General features: G+C 63.2%; 1 protein-coding gene across 1 annotated transcript in view; it reads right to left on the bottom strand.

The window, feature by feature from the left end:
- LOC120877873 (SCO-spondin-like) overlaps nt 1-22,094 on the bottom strand; it is a 54,315-nt gene extending 32,221 nt beyond the window's left edge. Inside the window, 42 exon segments of the mRNA XM_040260306.1 lie at nt 307-416; nt 523-732; nt 1,026-1,130; nt 2,001-2,055; nt 2,208-2,361; nt 2,936-3,086; nt 3,178-3,360; nt 3,449-3,589; nt 3,691-3,843; nt 3,985-4,216; nt 4,306-4,397; nt 5,562-5,811; nt 6,230-6,265; nt 6,267-6,451; nt 6,630-6,863; nt 7,064-7,233; nt 7,317-7,410; nt 7,527-7,676; nt 7,992-8,101; nt 8,188-8,315; nt 8,442-8,638; nt 9,513-9,647; nt 9,989-10,245; nt 10,495-10,589; nt 10,710-10,899; nt 11,844-12,078; nt 12,260-12,425; nt 12,609-12,836; nt 12,921-13,096; nt 13,703-13,820; nt 14,714-14,858; nt 15,206-15,446; nt 15,625-15,796; nt 16,080-16,232; nt 16,527-16,606; nt 16,697-16,855; nt 17,470-17,569; nt 17,679-17,923; nt 18,154-18,333; nt 18,456-18,538; nt 18,929-19,087; nt 19,290-22,094. Coding sequence (XP_040116240.1) covers nt 307-416; nt 523-732; nt 1,026-1,130; nt 2,001-2,055; nt 2,208-2,361; nt 2,936-3,086; nt 3,178-3,360; nt 3,449-3,589; nt 3,691-3,843; nt 3,985-4,216; nt 4,306-4,397; nt 5,562-5,811; nt 6,230-6,265; nt 6,267-6,451; nt 6,630-6,863; nt 7,064-7,233; nt 7,317-7,410; nt 7,527-7,676; nt 7,992-8,101; nt 8,188-8,315; nt 8,442-8,638; nt 9,513-9,647; nt 9,989-10,245; nt 10,495-10,589; nt 10,710-10,899; nt 11,844-12,078; nt 12,260-12,425; nt 12,609-12,836; nt 12,921-13,096; nt 13,703-13,820; nt 14,714-14,858; nt 15,206-15,446; nt 15,625-15,796; nt 16,080-16,232; nt 16,527-16,606; nt 16,697-16,855; nt 17,470-17,569; nt 17,679-17,923; nt 18,154-18,333; nt 18,456-18,538; nt 18,929-19,087; nt 19,290-19,339 — 6,507 coding nt within the window. The 5' untranslated portion in view covers nt 19,340-22,094.
- Between the last annotated feature and the right edge of the window lie 6 nt (nt 22,095-22,100).

Raw genomic sequence — 22,100 nt, 5'->3', positions numbered from 1 at the left:
GAGCTGTGCCCAGCTGCTCTCCGCACGCCCCGAGGCCCTCACTGAACTTGCTGTCACCCCAACTCCCTCCCTCCGCAGTAGGGCTTCCCACAGCTGCCCCCCATCTGGGCCACTTCGATCGTGCCCTTTCAACTGCAGCCCTTCTGCCCCACAGATCACTGTCCCTGCTACTAACAGGTGCTGAACAAGCCTCTAAAGTAGGAAATATCCCTCCAGAAACAAGAAACTCCTTGGGAACATAGACTGTGGGCCCCACACAAAAGGGTATGGTGGGTCACTGGTCCAGGGGGCCCGAGTGGACAGTACCTGGGGTGCGGGCTGAATGCCAGGCCGGATGTCACGATAGCTGTGCCAGTGTAGACCATCACTGCTGACCTGGAGCCAGTCTGAGGACCCAGCCCCCTGCACTATGATTCCTGGGGGAGGTGCAGGGGGCAAAGCTAAAGCAGCGAGCGCCACCCCCAGCCTGCCATCCTCCACCCCTTCCTCTCCAGCCCCGGCCTCTACTGTCTCCCCACTGACCAGTGAGGTTCCTGGGCTGGAGCAGGTCGAGCTGCAGGTAGTGAGGCAGGGTGTGACCCTGAGTATCAGCGTGCTCCATGGGGCTCCAGCCTGGCGCCCCCAGGGCAGGCCTCAGGATGGCAGCCCAGGCGGGGTGCTCCAGATGCTGGGACGAAGCAGGCAGGCTCCCTTCTGGGAGTTGGGCCAGGCCCAGGGGTGAATAGCAGGGATCTGGGTGCACAAGAGAGGGGCTGGAGCCTGCCGGGGCCATAGTTAGGAAGGCACAAGGGGTGCTGTGGAGGGTTGAAAGCCCACCCGGTTGACCTTGTAGGGTCACTGGAGGCTGGTCCAGGGAGGGCAGGGGTAGGAAGGAAACAGGTTGGGCTGACGTTCTAGATCCTTAGGATAACCGTCCTCCCCATGGGAGGCAAGAGGTATAGTCCAGTGATCTGGTCTCCCCTCCCAGGCTGGACAACCCCTGAGCAACACCCCGCTTAGGCCCAACAACAGCCCATGGCCTTTACCTCCAGGGGGAGGCAGAAGGTAGGTGATCAGAGGGGCTCCGATCTGAGGGCTGGGGGTCGGAACGGGCATGGGAGTGGCCATGGGGTGGACCGTCTGGTTCTCTCCTGGAGGCAGCGGAGGAGAGACACAGGCTCACACCAGGCCCCGGCCCTCACCTCTCTCCACCTGTTGGAGCACTTTATCTCCCAAGACTTCCCTGGGAGCTTTGGCAACAGCGTCCCCCTCCCACAGCTGGGAAAGTTCCATCCCTGAGTGAGTCAGGGGTTTTCGCTTCCACTGAAGGTATTTAGGGAACACAAACTAAAACCACCTGCCCAAAGCCACTTTGGGGGCCAGGACCGAGCGGCTGCAGTTCAGTTCCTCATCAGGGCTGCTGTCGCTAATAGGGGACCTTCGTGGGCACCAGAAAAGGGCATCTCTGGATGGAAGAGGTCTTTCAGGCTCAAATCTGGTCCCCACTCGCCACGTAACTTGTGCAGTCAGCCACCTGTGCCACTGTGCAGGCGGGCGCTCTCCTACCCTCAGCAGCCTGTAGGTGCACTTTTAAGATATGGAATCTGGGCCCCAAAGTCCATCCGCTTTTGAGCCTTTGTGTTCTGTTTTATTTATGACTCAGTTTCCAAGTAAAGACGATGTTGAAAAGTCCAACTTGGTCACGGTTGCTCTTAGAGAGAATAGGAAAGGAGCCAGATCCAGCCCATCGGAATCAGAAAAAGGAAAGTACCTCAAGGGTGACCTCGTGGGGGAGGTCAGAGGAGGCAGGCAGAGACTGAGGCCCGGCCTTAGGGGCACCTACCCCCACCCAGAGGGCCCTTTCCTTGCCCAGCGTCCACCACCCAGGCTCCCCTCACTCTGAGGCTGGGGTAGCCAGTGCCGCCCCCGCCCCCGCCCCCCGGGGTTCGGTGCAGCCACCTCTGACTCCCTGCCATCCTCCTCCCCCTGGAGCTCCTCTGCCGCCCCCCAGACCCACTCACCAGGCGGCACGCAGCGGCAACAGGACTCCCCCACTCCCTCCACCAGAACCCAGTCCTGCGGATGCAAGAGCCGGGCTGGACATGCGGAATTGGCCACCTGCCCATCCCCGGCCCGCTCCATCAGCTGCCGCCCACAATTCTGGCCTCTACACACCGCTCCCCGCCCCACCCTTGCTGCCCACCCGGGCGCCCCCTGGCCCACCTCACCTGGGGGCAGCTGCCCAGTGGGCAGTAGGGGGAGCAGCGTGCCGAGCCGTCGTGCAGACACTGGCAGACCCTGCAGGGGCCTGCTCGCCAGCGCTCCCCCACGTGGTGGACCTGGCCGTCCCGCTCGCAGCCTTCACAGGGCTCCGTCTGGCACCTGGGAAGGGGGGACAGCCCCTCACCTGGTGACAAGCCCACCCTGGCCTGCCTGGGGGAGGCGTTTCCCAGGACTTAGGACTTTCGGTGTTAACAAGTCCTGGAGAGTCCTGGGCCACAGGGGACACTTGGTCATCCCATCACCCTGACCCCACCCCTGAACCAGACCGACTGCAGCTGACCCAAGAGAGGGCGGTGGAAGCAATTTGTGCCAAGGCCCTTGGCCAGTAGAGCCAGTCTCGGAGGGAGCTGGGCAAGCAGATATGGCTACTCACCCCACAAGCCTCACCCTAGGTACCTCCAGAGGCACAGGGGGCAGACCAGAGGGTCCGTACCCACCCCCGGACCTGTGGGCTCCGTACATCCCCTTTTGGACCTACTGGGCATAAAACTGATGCAGAAGGCCAGGGGTCCCCAAAGATGTGCTGGGAGTCCTGGTGTTTAGACTAATAGGGGCACACAATGGGAGTGGTCCTCATCTGGGCTCCGGCCCGTGGAAGCACCTTGAGTGAGGAAGGGCGCACACAGCAGCTTCCCAGCTGGGAGCTGGAGGTGCGGTTCCTGGGGCGTGGTACCTGCGGGCCTTGCGGTGGAGGCCCCGGCACTGGTGCCCTCGACCGGCCGGGTGGGGGTTGTTGGGGCTCCGGAAGGACCACTGGACGCTCTGGCTCCCACAGGGGCCCAGGCACTCAGCCCAGGGGGACCACGCTGACCAGCCGCAGTTCACTGAGGGGGGGGGACACGAGTCAGGGCTGGGGGAGGTGGGGCGGTCTGGGGGAGACCAGAGCCCCTCGGGAAGGCTCAAGGTGGGACTCACCCACGCAGTCTGGGCTGGGCTGGCAGCGCCGGGGCCGCCCATCCTGGCAGACGCAGAGCTGGCAGTCGGTCTTGACGCGCTGCCCGGGCCAGTAGCGGCCGCCGTCCACCAGGCAGGGGCACTGCCGTGGCCACACGCACTGCCCCCTGGCACCCAGCACCTGCCCCACAGGGCACCAGCAGCCTGAGGGAGGCCCGGCGTGAGGCCTCCCTGCAGAGAGCTCGGCTGGGTGGACAGGCCCCCCTGCCCCCCAGGTCCAGAGCCCCCTTACCTGGGCCGCCACAGGGCCGGTTGGTGGGGCACGCGGCCTGACCGGAGATGTCATCACAGGTCAAAGGGCAAGGGGCACAGGCATGGAACACCAGCTCCCCAGAGCAGGTGACGTTGGGGCAGCCGTCCTGAGGGCAGGGCCCTGGGAGAAGGTCATTACGGGTGGGTCCCCATCGGGGACAAGCTACCCCCACCACCGCCCCTCTACCCTCCCTCTGCCATGCCCGCCCCTCGTCCACTCACGGGTCTCCCGGGTGCTGGGAGGGCCCCCGGGTAGCATGGCACAGGTCCGGCCGCCATTCTGGGGCGGGTGACACTCCCGGTGGCGAGCCGTGACGCCCCCGCACGGCTCAGAGCATGGGGACCAGCGTGACCAGGAGGTCCATGCACCGTCCTCTGTGAGGGGCGAGGGCCAGCCGGCGGGGTGGGGGGAGGCTGTGAGGCTGGGGGGGGCTGGCGCCCTCCTCCTCCCCTCACCGCTCTCCACAGGCCCTGCCCGCCACACTTGGCTCCTGGGGTCCAGACACCCCCCCTTACCTTGGCAGGCAGCCGCGAAGCAGGCCTGAGTCTGGCGTTCCGGGCCGGGGCAGTGCTGCAGCACCGGGAGGCTCGGGGGCGAGCAGCGGCGACTCCGGCCCTGCGCCCCGGGCCCGCACGTCCGGCTGCACGGCTCCCAGGGACTCCAGGGCCCCCAGGCCCCACAGCCATGCTCCTCTGGGGAGGGCCCTGCCGTCCCCACCAGCTCACAGTCAGGCTGCCCATCGCACACCTGGGGTCAGAACAGCGGGGTCGGAGTGACTCGTGCTGTGAGGGCACCGGGGGCTCTGGCCTCCCGCACCACCCGCTCCCCAGCCTCACCTGCTGGAAACGGATGCAGAGGCCATCCGGGCAGGAGTATTCTGGGCAGGGAAGCCCTGTCTGGTTGGGGCCTCCTGGGGCCCGCAGCCCCTCTGACGGAAGAGAAGAGAAAACACTTAGGTGGAAGAGGGAGCCACGTCCCCGGCCCGCATCAGACTTGGCCTCCACCAGGGGAGGCCCACACTGTCCTCACCCCGGGGACAGGTGGGGAGCCCATCCCAGAGCCGCTGGGGGTTCGGGCACAACTGGGGAGTCAAATCACAGGGGAAGAGACTCCTGCAAGGGGACAGCTGGGTGGAGCCCGCAAGGGGTAGGGCTCCAAAGGCATGGAGGAGTTGTATGCATGCTAAGTCACTTCAGTCTTCCGATTCTGTGACCCCATGGACTGTAGCCCACCAGGCTCCTCTGGCCATGGGGTTCTCCAGGCAAGAATACTGGAGTGGGTTGCCATCCCCTCCTCCAGGGGATCTTCCCGACCCAGGGATCCAACCCTAGTCTCCAGTGTCTCCTGCACTGGCAGGAGGGTTCTTTACCACTAGCACCACCTAGAAAGCCCAAAATGTTAATCTCAGTCGTGTCTGACTCTTTGTGACCACATGGACTAGAGCCCAACAGGCTCCTCTGTCCATGGGCTTCTCCAGGCAAGAACACTAGAGTCAGTTGCCATTTCCTTCTCCAGGAGATCTTCCCAACCCAGGGATCGAACCCAAATCTCCTGCCTTGCAGGCAGATTCTTTTACCCCTGAGTCACCAGGGAACCCTGGAGGGGGCCAAGTATGAGACAAAAATCAGAGGGGACCCAGCCTGGCTGAGAGACACCTTTGGGAGGGTGCAGGAAGGCAGGCCATAAGGAGGGGAGGAAACGGGGCCTAGGGACAGCCCCCCGCCCCACTACCCCAGTGGTCAGGACAGTGAAGGTCTGACTTGCAGGGACACAAAAGGACCCCCTAGTTTTGGTGGGGAGAGGCTGAGGGGAGTCCCCCAAACAGGTCCACCCCCTGAGGCAAAGCCACTCAGGCCCGCCCTTTTATCAAAGACAGAAAGCCCTTTCTACTCTCTTCCTCCGAGCCCTCCCCGGCCTGGCTGGGCGGGAAGAAGTTTTCAGAGAGTTTCTCAGAAGATATTCAAGGAGCACAAAACTCGCTCCAGGCTCGGATGCCTTAGACCTAAGTCACTCTCTCTAGCGGGGGCGCCCGGGTTGGGGTGGGAAGAGAGGGCGACCCGCCCGCCAGTGCGTGTCGCGGCCAGGCTCTCACCGCAGCCTCCCGGGTTCTCGTCCGAGCCGTCGGGGCAATGCGGGACGCCGTCGCACAGCTGCTCCGCGGCCACGCAGTGCGGGCCGCGCGCGCAGGGCGCGTGGTGCGGCGCGCAGGGCCGGTCGCAGCCGCTCTCGTCGCTGCCGTCGGCGCAGTCCCCCTCGCCGTCGCAGCGCCAGCCCCGGGGCGCGCACTCGCCGCTGCTGCACGCGAAGTCCAAGGGGCCGCAGGGCAGCGCTGCGGGGACGTCCTTGCTAGACCCCGGCGGGGCGGACCAACTCCCCGCAGGCCGGCGGGCCCTTCCACCACCGCCGCCCTCTCCGAGCCCCTCCGGGCCCCCTCCCTGCGCGCGGCCCTCCCCCAGTCCCGTCCCTCCCGCATTTTGATAACCGATTGGTTTTCTTAAAGCTCTCCCCTCATCCAAGAATTCCCAACAGACGCCACTCCGTTTAGAGGCAGCTTTGAACTCCTGGGAAGAAGGTCTGGACTCATTTCAGTCCTCTCTCCCTTCGCCTCCTTCATTCCGCTGTCCCCAGGAAGCTGGTCTGTGCCTTACTCCTACCCCCGCCCCCAACATATGCCCCTAGATCTCCCCCTGAGACCCTGTCCCCTCCCTCCCAGGCCTCAAGATGCCAGGTTTCTAATGCCCTTTCCTCCAGGAGGCTCACCAGGGCTGACGCTGGCCAGGGGGTTAGGTGCAGTCTCCCAGGAGACAGCAGAGGGTCCAGGCAAGGTACCAGCGGGGGGAGTGGGCAGAGAGGGGAGGGGGCAGTGCCCAGGCCCCTCGTCGGCTCCGTCCAGACAGTCCCAGACTCCGTCACACAGCCGGATGGCCCCCAGGCAGGTACCATCGACGCAGGACACCTCTCCAGGGGCACAGTCCAGTTGCCCTGTAGCCAGAGAGAGGGGCTGGTCCCAGGGAACTGCTCCTCAGGATGCCCTCTCTCACATGTCTGCAGGTGCCCACTTTTCAGCCAGAACCTGCACTGGTGAAGGAGGAGAGGCAGGCAGGTGGGGGCTCACGAGATGGATGCCTGGTAGGCTGGAGCCGGGATAGGGACCACTAACCCAGGCAGGACTCCTCGTCAGCAGCGTCCGGACAGTCGGGGTGCCCGTCACAGAGCCGGGCCGGGGGCACGCAGTGCCCATCGGCACAGGCCAGCGAGTCCTGGGGGCACGGGCAGCCCTGCTCATCCGTTCCGTCTCCACAGTCATCCTGCCCATCACAGAGCAGGACCAGGGGCAGGCAGCGGCCAGAGCTGCAAGACACCTGCCCCTCGCCACAGCCCAGGGTGGCACAGCCTGGGGCAGAGAGGGCCAGCAGGCTCAGGACACCCACAGAGGCTCCCAGAGAAGCCCCAACACCAGAAACCGGGGTTGAACCCTGCCCACAAGTGGCTGGCAACTGGACCCGCAGCTTAGGAAGCGACCCTAGGACACGTGCTTCCATCAGAGGCCTGACCGACCACTTGTCACTGCCGCACACCACGCAGGGCACTCACCCTCCTCATCTGAGCCATCACCACAGTCATCCTGGTTGTCACAGAGCCACCCGTGGGGCACACAGTGCCCGCTTTCCTGGCATGGGGTCTCTCCCTCCGCACAGCCAGGCTCGGGCTCCACACAGAGGCCGCCGTCGTCCCCACAAAGCCACTGACTTTCCCGACACGTGCTGAGGACAAGGCGTCCGGGGATCAGCGGCAGCGCTGGGCTTGGCCAGCCCAGGGCATGGGGGCACACCCCCGCCCTGCTCACCAGTTGCCACAGTCCTTCTGCAGCACCGTGCCCGGCGGGAAGAAGCTGCCCCCCCACTCACACGGGCAGGCAGCCAGCTCCAAGCAGACGCCTCCTGAGGGCACAGACGGCAGGGCTCCGGCCAGAGGCACGCCGTCACCACAGCCTTGTGGCCCCTCCGCACCCCCCTACCCAGAGCCCCCTCCCCCTGCCCACTCTGACCCTACACACCGTGCAGCAGAGTCCCCTCGGGGCAGAAACAGCCCTCCACACAGGTGACAGCCCGGCAGGGCCACCCAGGCTCGGGACGGTGGTCGTGGCACGTGGCAGGGCACGTGGGGCCACAGGCCTCATACACCTGGCCCCCCTCACACTGCAGGGCTGGGTGGGGAGGAGAGAGGCCTGGGTCACTGCGGGGCAAGGGCCCCAGGAAGCAACAGCAGTGGGCGAGCCAGCCCAAAGTGAGACGTGGAGGGCACCAGGGTGTATGGATGGGGTGGATGTCTTGCTGGGCACCTGCCAAGGCTATCTGCAACAGAGCAGCGATCTCAGCATGTTTGGTTCACCTAGGACAGCGTCTGGCTCATAGTAAGCACTCTAGGAATGAATGAATGGCTCCCAGGCCAGAAGTATCCCCAAAGGAGCTGAGCAGGTGGCGAGATGGGGTATCGCGAACTGAGGGCTGGGCACACTCACGGCAGAGCTCCTGGCTGCGCCAGCGCACATGGATCCCATGCCGGGCACACTCATCTGCGTAGGTGGCAATGGCCGAGCAGAGACACTCACAGTCGCCCCCCGAATCGCAGCTGTGGGAGGGAGTGGTCAACCCCACCACCACTCCCCCGCCAACACACCCACACCCACCCCGGGTCCCCAGGCCTGCCTCTCTCACCCGCAGGCATCATACACACACTGCTCGTAGTGCTGCTGTGGGGGCACCTCCACGTGGCACCGAGCAAAGAGCGGCTGCAGCACCACCCCGCAGCGGGTGCGGGCCCAGCCGGCCCGGTGGGCATTCACCTGCGGGGACGCCCCCGTGGACCAGCCAGACCCCTGTACAGCACCCCGCCCCTGGAACCACCCCCCACCCCGGCTTCCAGCAGCTGCCCCCCTTCCATCTTCCCCCCCTCTCCGACCCATCCTCACGGCACAGGGGTGTGGCAGGTCCCCTGGCTCCGGGCAGAGAGGACCGAGGCGCCAGGAGTGGGCGGCCAGTTCAGCGGTGGGCTCCAGGACCCCCTGGCGGCTCCGGAGGTCGTTACTGGCGTCGCCATCGAAGTCTCCACACAGGCCAGCCACCCTGCCGCGGAGCTGGGGGGACAGCTGCACCAGGACCCGGGTGCCTGGACAGAGAGTGTGGCAGGGGGGTTCTGGAGACGGATCTGGGGGCCTTCTTCAGGGCCGGGAGTGGGGAGAAGACCTGCTGGAGGTGGTGCTTTAGTCGCTCAGCCGTGTCCGACTCTTGCGGCCCTCATGGACTGCAGCCCGCCAGGCTCCTCTGTCCATGGGATGCTCCAGGCAAGAATACTGGAGTGGGTTGCCATGCCCTTCTCCAGAGGATCTTCCTGACCCAGGAATCAAACCCGGATCTCCCGCATTGCAAGCGGATTCTTTACTAACTGAGCTACAGGGAGTAGGGAGAAGACCTAGGCGCCTATATTATGTAGGCCGGTTTGACCGGCTGACAAAGGTACCAACCCCTCAGTGGGGGAGCTGGCTCCCCCGTGTTTGGGGCGGATGCTTGGCAGTGACAGACGTGAGACCTACCTATGAGGGGCTCAGGGCAGGAAGTGAGAGCCTACTTTCTTAACTAAACTCAGGTTGGAGGTGGGGTACGGAAAATCTCCAGAGGGCGGACTGCCGAGTCCAGGACAGACTGTGACACCCTCCAGCCCCAGAGGCATCACTGCAGACGACTTTGCCCACACCAGGGGCCGTTTGAATTTCCTTTGATTTCTCAGTAACAAGTTATTTCTAAATCACCCGCTGCTTGGGGTTGGGTGGTGGGCTGTTAGGAGATTTCTTTTTATTTCTTCTCTCTAAAACTTGCTGTTTTTTTCTGTTTCTTTTGGCGAGGAGGTATTGCTTTCATAAGGCAGAAAGATATAATGACAAAAGCGTAATTTGGAGACTCCGATCAGATGTGTGCAAGAGGAAGACTTTGCAGGGAGGGAGCTGCAGGGCGTGGGTCAGATGACTGGGGGATGGGGTGCTGACCTCCATCCCAGAGCAGGGTGAGGCCCAGGCGGGTGCTGAGGAGCAGGAAGAGGCCAGCGGGGCGCAGGCTCAGCCCGGGGCCCGAGTAGACCTTGGGAGGCGTCACGCTCACCCCGTTCACCGTCACTGCCCTGCCTGTGGGGGAGCAGAGGCATTCAGGCCCGGCCTCGGGGCCCAGGGGCTCCGAGATCCCCATGAGGCCCTCCCAGCCTCCCTCCCCTCCAGCCTTTCCTTTGCTTCTCCAGCTGTGACTTGGAGCAAGTCGTTAGACCTCTCTGGGTTTTAATTTCCTGGAGCCTTCCAGAATCTGGATTCCCAACCAAGAGAAGAGTCAGCAGCTCCCCACCCTGGGACTGATGGCTAGCAGTGGGGAGATGTGGGAAACCCCAGGCCTCAGCTGTCCCCACAGAGCTGTGACGCCACCCGGGTGGGGGCCCTCCTCCCTGGCCCACGTCACCCTCCAATGTCACAGCCACCTCTGAGCATGTGCACGACGGTGCCCTGCAGCCGCACGGTCAGCGCCTTGGTGCAGGTGAGGTCGCCGGCCCCACAGGGCAGGTTTTGGGCGGAGACTGTGAACTGGCCGCTGGCCTCTCGCACCAGCAGGTACTCGCAGGCCCCAGGGAAGGTGAGGGCCAGCCCGTCGAATGTCACATAGTGAGGGGCGCCTGACGCCCGGCACCGTCCATCGCACCGCTGGCCCGTGCAGTGCCACTGGCGCCCCTGGCACACGCTGTGGGCAACGGGGGAGAGGAAACCATCAGGAAGACCAGGACCTGGGGCGGGGGGTGGGGCGGGCTGAATGCCGGGGAGGCATCGGTCCAGATTCCAGGCAACGGCAGACAGACGCTCAGGTCAGAGAGATGCTGGGAGCTTCCACTGTCCAGGCTTGTCTGAATATCCCGCCCCACCCATCATCCCAACCCCCAGCCAGGGGTCACTAGGTCGCAGGGTCACAGGTCACAGGGCAGGGCCTACATACCACAGGTTGCAGTCCTCCTGGATTGTAGCGTTGGGCAGGTACCACTGGCCGCCGTGACGGCAGGGACAGAGCTCGGGAGGCACGCAGCGCTCCTCCTAGCAGAGGCCAGGGACAAGGGGCTCCAGGGAGGACTGCCTGGTGTCCCCTCCCTGCCAGCTACACCCGGCCAGGGGCTAGGGCAGGGCACTGGCTAACGGAGCCCCTCCCAGACATACCAGCAGCACGGTGCCTGGGGGGCAGACACAGCCCCTTGGGCTGCCTGGTGGGCAGGGGCGGTCTGCGTCAGGGCTGTCACAGGTGAAGAGGCAGGCTCCAGGGACATAGACGAGCTCACCGGGGCAGAAGGCCCGGGGCGGAGCGCAGTGGTGAGCAGTGCAGTTCCAGAGGCCCCTCTCCTGGCAGACGCTGCCGGAGGTTGGGAGGCAGGGGAAAGACACATTTCACTTCCAGGCCCTGACCTGCCCTGGGACAGCCTCAGGATCCCAGGGGGTGCAGAGCCCCTAACCTTGTGGGAAGATCCAGCTCTGATGCTGGAGACCTGAGTGTCTCACCCCAAACCCCAGTTGCCCCAAGCACAAGAAGTATGACAAGCACCTGGCCACATCTGGGATTACACACTGCCAGCCTGCCCCAACAACAATAAGGGCCATTCTCTGGGCTCTGGGGAGGGGCTAAGATACTGAACAACCCTACTCCCAGTACCAGTGGGAAAAGGGTTTCACTTAAGTCTCACCCACCAAACCCTGGACTCTGGCACAGTGTCTGTAGGTCTGCAACTTCTCTTTATGTCCTAACTCTTAGAGGAGCCTCTGGACCACACTCAACTGGAATTCAGAGACTTGTGTTCTGTCCTTTGTCATTAACAAGCTCTGTGACTCTGCAAGCTGTTTAGCCTCTCTGCACCTCAGTTTCCTCATCCGCAAAATGGCAACAATTCTTCTACTTCCTACTTTATTAGGGTATTGGGCTTCCCTGGTGGCTCAGCAGGCAAGAAACTGCAGGAGACCACAGGTTCAATCTCTGGGTGGGGAAGATCCTCTAGAAGAGGGCATGGCAACCCACTGCAGCACTCTTGCCTGGAGAATCCCATGGACAGAGGAGCCTGGAGGGCTACAGTCCATAGAATCCCATGACTGAAGCAACTTAGCACGCACACAAGAAGTAAATAAGATTAAATAAGGTAATGTACATAAAGGTGCTTTATAAGCCCTAAAGTGCTCCACAACTGAGGAATGTGATCAGCGCTCTGATGGGCATGCCATCCTCCTGACATCTGTCACCCTGTTCCTTTGAGCTCCACCTTTTCACCCCCAAGCTCTTTGCCTCCCCCAACAGGTCTCCGCTCTCACCAGTGGTTGCAGTCCTTCATAGCGGCACTGCCAGGGGCATAGCGACGGGCCCCAAGCTGGCAGGGGCACAAGTTGGGGGGCACACACTGGCCCTCGGGGTCCCACAGCAGCCCCAGGGGGCAATTACAGCCGGCCACACAGCTGTCAAGCTCCCCACAGTCTTCAGGCTCCCCGCAGTTGTGGCCACATGCTGGGGCACACTCCTGGTACTCCTGGCCACCGGGACACAGGACAGCTGGGCACAGAGACACATGCAAGTCAGGGGCTGCTCTGCCCCCCTGCCTCCGAAAGAAAGCAAAGTCAGCAATCTGCGGAGCTCAGAGATCCTTCTGGGACCCTCCCCTGCTGCAAAGCCCCTGGATCCCCCTGTGCTGGAAGGAGTGTAAGGGTGCAGCTGGCTGGCTAAGCAGACTCACGGCAGAAGGTCCGGTTTCTCCAGGAAGGCAGGGCACCCTCCTGGGCACAGCGCCGAGCATAGGCCGCGAGCACGGGACACAGGCAGTCCCGGCCAGGGACGCAGCCACACACAGCTGCCAAGCAGCGCAGGTGGAACAGCTCCCTGTCCACCAGCCCGTGGCACTCCTTGGAAGGAGACGAGGAAATGGGTCAGCTCCTCCCCATGGATTCCCCACTGCCACCTCCCGGTGCTCAACAGCCCTGGCATGGCTTGGAGCAAGGCCCTTCCAGGAGCCCAGAAGGATGGCAGGGCAGGTATTGATCCCATCTTACAGGGGCAAACAGGACAAGTGCCCCCAAGCTGGCTACCTGGAAGGTTGGGCCACGCAGGATGGCACAGGCTACCTCCGCAAAAACCTGGCGCTCAGTGTGGGTGCTGCAGGGGGAAAGCGGGGTGCTGGCCTCCAAGGAGCACATTCCCCCGCCTGCCACCTGGAACTTGCTAGCAAAGGCGGTGATACTGGTCTCCACATCGCCGGCAGGGGTCAGGAAGTCATCCTGCTGATTTCGGGTGAAGGTGCCGCACAGACCCTGCACCTGGGCCGCAGGAGTGGGCAGAGGACAGTCAAATCCAGGCCCACAGCGGCCAGGCCCAGCCATTCACCTGCCCTCTGGGCACACCTGGTGGGCGTGGTGGGGGTCCAGGGTGATGTAGGCTGCAGAGTCAGACACTCCCCAGAGGATGCGGGCACCAGGCCAGCGCAGCAGCAGGAAAGAGGAAGAGGCCCGGGAGACACTGAGGCTCCCAGCTGTACTCCAGGGCAAGGCCACATCCTGACCGTCGACCAGCACAGCTCCTGGAATAGGAGGTCTATGAGGGGGCCACCCCCAAAGGGCTGGGCTAGGCCGATGAGGTGGAGGGAAGGCACATTTCAGGACAGTGCTAAGAAAGGGAAGGACCTAGGGTAGGAGGTGGGGAGCTCTGTCTTGGTGGGCCACTCACCCTAAGCAAGGGGAACCGAAGTGACCCCTGGGAGGTCACCCATCCCACCCGAGCAACCCCCATGGGACCCTTAGCACCCACTTGGCTTTTGCCCTTGGAGTCAGTGTGCAGGAGGAGCTGGGAAGGGCCTGCCTGGACTAGGTATAACGTGAAGCCTTTCAGCTCCTTCAGAACCCTTTAACTGTATTTTCCCCTGAGATGGGGCAGGCAGAAGACGCCTGGGAAAATCGCCACAGGCCTTTCTGCATCTTCCAGAGATGGCAGAGTGAAGGGGAAGCTGAGGCAATGACCTCGGTTGTGGAAGTCTAGCTGGAGAATTTGGGTTCAGGAACCACAGGGCGGTGTGGACAGAAAGTGCTGGACAGAGGCGGAGTCCACGGGGAGAGGGGAGATGGAAGGCCACTCCGGAGGGCTGTTGGGTGCAGAAGGCCTGGAAGGCGGGGCTGAGAGCTGGGGCTACCTGAGTCCCTGAGCTGGACGAGGATGTCCCCCAGGGAGACAGAGATGGCCTGGAGGCAGCTCCCAGCATCACAGTCCCCGTACTCCAGTACAATCAGCAGCTGCCGCTTGGCAAAGTCCTGGGCAGATGGTGAGGAACGTGGTGGGGGTGGGGCGGGAGGGTCCGTCCTGGGCCTTCTCCTGTTTTACTGGACGCCCATAGCCCACACTCCGGACAGCTCTCACAGAACTGTGCTGACCACTTGCCAGCCAGCCACACTCTGTGAGGTGAGGGGCTTAACCTGCACCAAGGACTAGCATGTGTGTGTGTACGCATGTGCACATGTGGAAGTGTGTGTGACTGTGTGTACACACATGCACATGTGAAAGTGTGTATGCACGTGCACATGTGGTAGTGTGTGTGTGTAAGCACGTGCACATGTGGAAGTGTGTGAGTGTGTGCGTGCGCGCGCATGCACGGGTTCGGGCAACATGCGTCCTCCCCCTCCTCCCTGTGGGGACATAGGCTCACGTCTCTTGAGTCTCCTCAAGGGTGCACACGTATGAGAGCGTCGCAGGAGCCCCTGTTTGTGTCTACGTGTGTAAGAAGGTGCCCGGCCGGAACCTGGGAAGTCACCTCACTTTACTGGGGGAGGAGGGCTGGGGACGAAGGCGGACCCTTCTTTATTTGCCACCCCCCGCCGGCCCCGGGGTCGTTTTGCAGAAAGGAGCGTGTGTGACAAGCCCAGCCGTCCCATCTGTGAGAAAGGGCTGTGCGAGTGGGTTCTGCGTGGCGCCCCCGACCTGGGGCGGCGCCGACAGCGAGACTCCCACGGGAACCTGAGGCGGCGGCGAGAACCCGGCAGGCTCCGGGGTGTGTGGCTGCCATCTTTCCTGGACGGCTGTCTCCTTTATTCAGCGGTTTCCTTACAGTCACTGCTCTCCCCCCACCCCCACCAGCACCCCTACGAGGGCCCCCAGGGCTCTGTCACGACCCCCCGCTTCCGCTCCCGCCGTCTGTCCCGCTGCACACCTGCACCAGGCTGAAGCTGCAACCAGCGCGGGCGCGGAAAGAGAAGCTCCGCCCATCGAAGGTGACGTAATGCCCGTCCCCGCCCACCGCGCACTCGGCGGCGCACGGCGCCTGCGCGCAGAGCCAGCGGCCGTCCCTGCACACGCTGTGGGCACAGGGGTGGAGAGACCGCGCTCGGGGTCCGCGCCGCCGGGGGTCGGGGTTGGGGACGGTACCGAGCTGAAGACTCTCACCCCCACCCCCCCAACACTTTGATCCCCCGGCACTCCCTTCCCCCCCCGTTAGGACTAGAGGTCCGCTGACGGAGGTCGCCCGCTGGGTTTTTAAGCAGGACCGTCAATTATAACTTGAGAGGTCACAGGTTACTTGCGAGGGAGGCTCCCCCCAAACGGAGGCAGGTTGCAGAGCAGATGGCATAAGAGAGGGGTCAGAAGGCACCTACGGGTAGCCCTTCAGCCCCCGCGAAAGGGCCCGCTAGGCCCGCGCACCCACCACGGGTTGCAGAGCTGGCGCACGACGTCCCCGGGCTCGTAGCGCCGGCGTCGGCGGTAGCAGGGGCAGCGGGCGGCAGGCACGCACAGGGCGCCGTCCCAGAAGAGACCTGGCGGGCACTCGCAGCCGCTCACGCACTCTTCCCCGCAGCTCCGCTCACTTCCTTCGCCCACTGCCGAGCAGCTGGGCGGGCAGGCCGAGGCGCAGTCAGAGTACAGCTGGCCCCCCGGACACAGGCGCTCTGCGGGGTACAGGGCTGGGCTGTAAGACCCAAGGAGTTCCCCGCCTCCGGCCAGAGCCCACTAGTGGAACCCCACCTCAGGGAAACAGGAGCCACTCGAGGGCCCTCGGTCAATCCCCCGGTTCCACAGAGAGGGGAGGCCAGAGGCTGGGCAGAGACGGGCAGGCAGTGGCCCTACCGCAGAAGCCGGGCTTCCTCCAGCGCACTGCGATGCGCCGCGCCGCACAGTCCTGGGCGTAGCTAGCCAGGGTGTCGCACACGGCCTCCAGCCGCTTTGCCCGTCCACTGCCCGCTGGGGCCCCAGCACAATAGGCGAAGAGGCAGGCCTCATGGTACTCTGCAGGAGGGACCTGCCAAGACAAGACAGCCCTTCAGCAACCAGCATCCAGCGCCTCCCTCCTTTTGCTTCTCAAACGCCCTTGTTTTACAATCAAGCGGTGAACACTGCAAAGGACCTTAGAGACAACATATTGGGGCCGTCCCATCTCCCAGAGATCAAATCAGGCAAGTAGGGCAGGTGCCCTGACCCATGCTCCAAAGCAATTTGGTGGCAGGACCAGGGGCCCCGTTTGACACCGCCCTAGCACTCCTCACCTCTCTAATGCCTGATGCCACCTCCACTCCCATCCATACCTGGGTGTGGCATTCTCTGAATGGGCCTTCCAGCAGCTGGTGGCACACATCCTGGGCTTCAGCCTGAAGCTGGCCAGCCTCCGTGCCTGTCTCTGTGTCCCTCAGGAGGTCCTCACAGCCTTGAGCTGCCTCCACTGCATCCAGACACCCAAGCTGGGGACAATCGGAGTCAGGCCAAGGAGCCAGGATGAGGGATATTAACCAGGACATCAGGAAAATGGCCATTGCCCTGGCAGCTGGTTCAAGACCCCGCCCTCATGGCCACCAGCCCAGACATCCTGGGACCGTGGAGGACAGCCCAGTGGCAAGCCTAAGTGGATGTGGGGGACCAGGATCACTGTGAATCCACAGGCAGGAGGTTAGATAACTAGCTAGTGAACCAAAGCTTGCTGGTGACCAGGTGGGTGAGCAGGCAGAAAGCGAGGGAACCCAGCACTGCAGTCTCACCTCTGAGTCTGGGAGTCTCCAGGAATTCCCAAAGGTGGCAGCTAACGCAGCCAGTCCCCTGCCAGGCTCTAGGAAGTCATCTGGGGGAGGTTGAGGCAGAGCAGCTATGTCTGGGGACTCCTGTCTCCCCTTCCTCCCCACAGCAGCAACCAAACCTCACCCCCACTCACCCTCAGGCCGGCCATTGTAGACCCCACAGAGGCCTTGCGTCTGTCCCTGGAGCTCTCGGTCCACAGAAATGGAGACAGAACTGGACCGGTCCAGCCGCACAACAACCCCCAGACCCCCCGACAGCACCAGCCAGTCCCCTTGCCACTGCAGGCTGAGCCCTGGGCAGGAGAAGCAGGGAGTCACAGTCCCACCCCTCCCACCCTCACACCGGGGCTCAGACTGCCCTGGGAAGGAGAAACGGGCTTCTCACTATTCTAGAGAGTTCTGCACCCTATACCTTTTAAAGCAGAAGCCACTGGTTTCCCATCACAGACCTCTTTTGAGAAGTTCATGAACACTATGGATGCACTCTTGAAAATAAACTACAGGTAAACTACAACACACACACACACACACACACACACACCCCTACCTCACTCCCCAGACCCCAAGCAAGACAGAATTCTGGGAGGAGCCTGATCCATCTAGCAGCACAAAAGCCCTGCCTCTGAGGCCTGGGTGCAGGGGTGAGTAGAGGGACTTTCCCCAGATCACCCTGTGAGGAGGCGGGTTGCAGGGGTAGAGGATGAGGACCACGACCTCCTGGCATCTCAGCGGGCTCCCTCATCTCCAAATGCTGATTCCCAACAGCTGTGGGGGTGTCGGGAGGCTGTGGGCGCCCACCCAGTTGCCCAACTTCAGCTGCACTCTGACCCACGCCCTGCGGACGGACAGACTGTCCCAGAGAAGCGAATGGGGCCCTTGGCCACCTCCTGGTGCCCACCCGCCTTACCAGGGAGCAGCTGAGACACCCCCTCGGGTACCAGCCGCCCGTTCACAGAGACGTTTTCACCCCGGATCAGCACTTCCTCTGGTCCCATCATTACCCGGGCCTGCGGGGGCGAGGGGGGTGGTGACACGTCAAGGAAGTGTCAAAGTCAGTGGCCCTCCTCCTCCTGTGTCCAGCTTCCTCTCTGTGTCCGGATCCATCTCCCTCCTCACCAGCTGACAGTGCCCAGGCTGGGGACAATGCCCCCTGGGCTGGAGGTGGACGGCCCAGGTAGCATCAGCCGTGCCCGCCAGCAGGTAGGTGCAGCGGCCCAGGAAGTGGAAGTGGCGTCCGTCGAAGGTGCGATAGTGGAAGCCGGACCAGGTGGCGCAGGTGGCCGAGGGACGCTGGCGCTGGCTCCAGAGCTGGGCCACGGCCCCCGCCAGGGGCTGCAGGATGGCTGGGGAGGGCGTGCTGCCTGGGGACGATACACTAACAGTGACTTCTGAGCGTGGGAAGGGGGGCAGAGGTGGTCAGTGCACTGTTACCAATGATGACCAAAGGTGGCAGGCGGCTTGTCTGAGCAAAGAGGGCAGTGGGCTCCACAGAGGGACCCAGAGCTCAAGAATTCTAAGTGGGGTGCCTGTCAGGGAGGGGCTGCTGGCCGGGGCTGTGCCTTTCACGCAGGCTGGAACTCTGGGGACCCACCAAGTCGTCTGTGGTTGGAGCAGCGGTGGCAGGTCTGGGAGCGGCCATCTCGCCAGCTGTGTCCCCAAGGTCGGGCACAGCACTCCTCCAGGCTTCCTGCAGAGGCGTTCACTGAGCCTGCCCCCGGGTTGCACAGCCAGGTGGCAAAGCAGTGGCCCTCAGGGCTGACCTCTGCAAGGGCTGCGGTGGAAGGAAAGAGAGAATGGGGTGGACCCAGACATTCCGCCTGGACCTGGCTTCCCTCCCCAGGCAGCCTGCTGCCTCCAGGAAACCCCGGATCTGAGCTGATCCTGGACACTTACCTAGGGTGCAGTGGGTGCCCCCCCAGCCTGGGCAGCAGGCCCTCACTGTCCGGTTCCAGGCAGCAGGCCGGGTCTCTGGGGGTCTGGGTCCATGGAGCAGGGGGAGGGAACAAGATAGCAGCGTTCAGCCCCATCCCTGGGAATGGCCTGGGACATCGCCTCTGGTCACCTGCTCTCTAAGAGGCTTTATTGTGTAATTTTCCATTCTTGGTGTCAATTTCCAAAGTGAGAATGATCTCAGGAAGGCGGACTGAGGGGTAGGCAGAGGCAGCAGGCATCTTGACCCTGCCTGGTGCTGCCCACGGATGTGCCCACTCATCCATCACCCCGTTCCCCCCACTCGGCCCCCCTTGAGTCCACCTCAGACCTGCTTGCCAAACGCCTGCATCTCCAGGCCACCCCCAAGTCCTCCCCTGCTCTCAGGAGGTCACCCCCACTGCTCTCGCCAGCCCAGCGGGCTCCTCATCACTCACTTGTAGATGGCACAGAGCCCCGCATGGCCACTCCAGGTCAGGTCCAGCCGCCAGCCCCGGCGCTGGTAATGCTGGAGGCTGGCGCAGGGCACCAGGTCCTCCTGACGGGGGGTGACTTCCTCTTCCACCAGGACGGTCTCTGTCCGCTCACACCACCGCCTGCCCACAGACGGGGACCAACAGCTGCGGCCACCGTTCCCCTCTGCCCAGGAGGCCCTGTCCCGCAACCCCACTCCCCGGGAGAGTTTACCAAAGAGGAGGCTGACTTAAGCTGGCTGAGGGGGACGAGGAGGGAGTCTGGCCACCCCAGAAGGTCCTAATCTCAGAGCGGGAGGAGAAGGCCCCAAGGTGGGCTCCTTACCCATTAGCCAGTGCCCATGCCGCCCCAAAGAGGAGGGCAGGGAGCAGCATGGTGACCCCTGGTCACCTGTCGGGGAGCTTTGAGGCTCTGTAGAGGTCGTGCTATGGCAGGGATGCAGAGAGGCCAGGCCAGGGCTCCCTGGCCCCCACACGGTGGCGGCTGCTGCAGCCTGGCCTCGAGGGTCCAAGGCAGCCTGAGGCAGTGAGGGCGAGGCCTGGGAGGCTGGGCAGGCTTTATCTCAGCCCTGTGCCCCAGAGCACCAGCTGCCCAGAAACAGATTGGACCTGCCTACACATGGCACGGTCCCCTCCAATGCCAACTCTCCTTGGAAACAGTGCCCTTCCTGGGGTGTGTGTGTGTGTGTGTGTGTGACACTCTGGGCCTCTGATAACCCACACTCCCTGGAAAGAGTGCCCCTCCTGGTATGTGTGTGTGTGTAATAAGGGGATCCACGTGTGTGTGTATGTGTCTGTGTGTGTAATGAAGGGCCACAGCCAGATACTCTGGGCCTCTAATAGCCCACACTCTCAGGCCCTACCACCAACTACTATGGACATGGACAAACCACACTCTTTCTGGGCCTCAGTTTCCTTACTAGTAAAAACCTCAGGGCCTCCAGGAAATCATGGGGGGTGGGACAGGGGCTCCATGAATACTTTGAAATTGTATGTGTGCATGCTTTTCTGATGACAGTTCGATAACTTCTATTAGATTCTCAAGGGGAGCCATGACCCCATACCAGGGTTGAGTCACAAGGCCACGGCCTTCCAGCCCTCAAGTCTAGAGTATCTGAGACTCTCCCCTGTCCCTTTTCTGTATCTCCTGTCCCCCTCAACCCCACGAACCAGGCACTCCAGAAATGAGGGTCGGTGAGCAGAAGGAACGGGGTTTCCAGGGTGGTTGGATTGTTTGGGGCCAGGGGTCCCTCTGTGAGGTCTGACATCTTACTGACATCTTACTGATGACGTGTGGCTAGCTGGGTCCACCCTGGTCCCCTAGGATTCATGGGATCCAGAACCAGGAAGCTCAGGCAGGGCAGTGACAGCCAGCCTCAAAGAAGAGTGCTTGGGGTAGGAAGGGGGAACAGCAGGAGGCAGAGGGGCCCTGGAGACAGCTCTCCCAGCCCTGGGGGCCAGGCAACCGGATGGAATAATCTGGAATAATCGGAGCATCCGGTTAGAAGCCAGCAGCAGCTCTCTCCCCAGGGGAATCCTGGTTACATCCTGGTTACCGGTCCCCAGGGGGATCCTGGTTACATCCTGGTTACCGGTTACCAGCTCCCAGGACACCCAGGCCAGAAAGTGGCTTGGGCTTGGTATCCCATAACCCTCCAGCCCCCAGGCCTGATGTGCCTGACTCCAAACATCCCACACAGTCACTGCACCTGTGGGGATATGTGTGTGTGGTGGTGGGAGGAGGAGGTGGCTGCCAGGAACCAGAGCTGTGCCAGGCATTCTTCTGGGCCAAGAGGGAATGCAGTGAATCTCTCCAGGAGCTCCTGGATGGGGTCTCTGGAAAGGTCCCAGGTCAGGCCCTGGACACCCAGCTGTCCCCAGCTCTCACACACGCATACCTGGACACACCCTCCGGCACCTCACGCTCACACCCTCCGGCACCTCACGCTCTCACACTCCACTGCAGGTGTTACAAGGACACACGTGGGTGCTCTGGCCCCGCACAGGCACACAGCCGTGTGCTCTGTTCCCAGGGCCATCCTGCGGTCTAGAGAGCAGGCCCGGCCCTGCTGGCTGAAGCAGCGCATCCAGAAGGGAAGGTAGAAGGGCCCTTCACAGCTGACCTCAAGGAACCCTGCACTCCTCCAGGTACCCCCTGTCCCTGTCTCCCTCATCCTAGACATCAAGAAACATTGGTGTGGCCCTGCGGCTCACCATGCCTCTCTGTCCCCTAGGATCCCCTCCGGGTGATGGGGTGGGGACAGTCAGGGAAGCCTGCTCTTTGCTCCAAGAGCCAATCTCCCTCCCCATGCCCTGCTCTAGGGAACCTGAGGAGACTGGAGAAGGAGGTTAGGGAGGGAGGCCTGGAAGAACCAGCCCACAGTTTAGATGGAGGAGGATGGGATATGGGGAGCTTTCAGGGACTGGGGTGTCCCAGTGGCAAGGCTGCAGAGAAACATCACAGCCCAGGGCAGGGACCTCTGAGGGTTGAGGGCATCCCTCCAGCCGGCCAAGAGGCTCCGGCCCATCACGCCCAGGGGACTAACCCCCTCCCCCCCGGGGGAGGCAGGGGCTCCCCTGGATGATGCCCTGGCTTCTTCAGGCCTTCACAATGCGCTACTCCGGCCACACCCTTGAACCTCCTCCCCGGACCAGCCCTGCGTTGTCCCAGGTGACCTAGTTGGAAGCCCTGACCCCCATTTCCACTCTGAAGGTCAAGTTCTTCGCAGGCACCGGGGCCGGCGCCTGGTCTCCTTTGGGCTCGCCCCGCGGCCCCGAGGGACTGTGGGGTGGGGGTGGGGGGAGCAGGTACGAATCGGGGTGGGTCCGAGCGGGAACCGCTGGAGAGCGGGACAGGGCCGGAGCCTCCCAGACCGACCCCACCGATCGACAGTCGGGGGACTGGATCCCCAAGGCCGCCGGAACGCAGCGAACGCACACACACTCCTGGCGGGGCCTCGTGATTCAAAGACCGCAGCCCAGACGCTGGCTCCCCTCCCCCGAGCAGGCCCCCTCCTCTCCCCTCAACTCCTCACCTCCTCCCCCACCCCACCCCCCGACGCCCCGCGCGCCACCTTCCCCGGGCTCCTCCCTCCACGCCTGCCAGCGCCCTCCCTCGCCGCCCGAGTGCCCGTCC

The sequence above is a fragment of the Oryx dammah genome, unplaced genomic scaffold (genome assembly GCF_014754425.2).
Source record: "Oryx dammah isolate SB20612 unplaced genomic scaffold, SCBI_Odam_1.1 HiC_scaffold_18, whole genome shotgun sequence".
In the NCBI taxonomy this organism is placed as follows: domain Eukaryota; kingdom Metazoa; phylum Chordata; class Mammalia; order Artiodactyla; family Bovidae; genus Oryx; species Oryx dammah.
The sequence above is the reverse complement of the archived record's forward strand: the minus strand, read 5'-3'. Positions and strand labels throughout refer to the sequence as shown.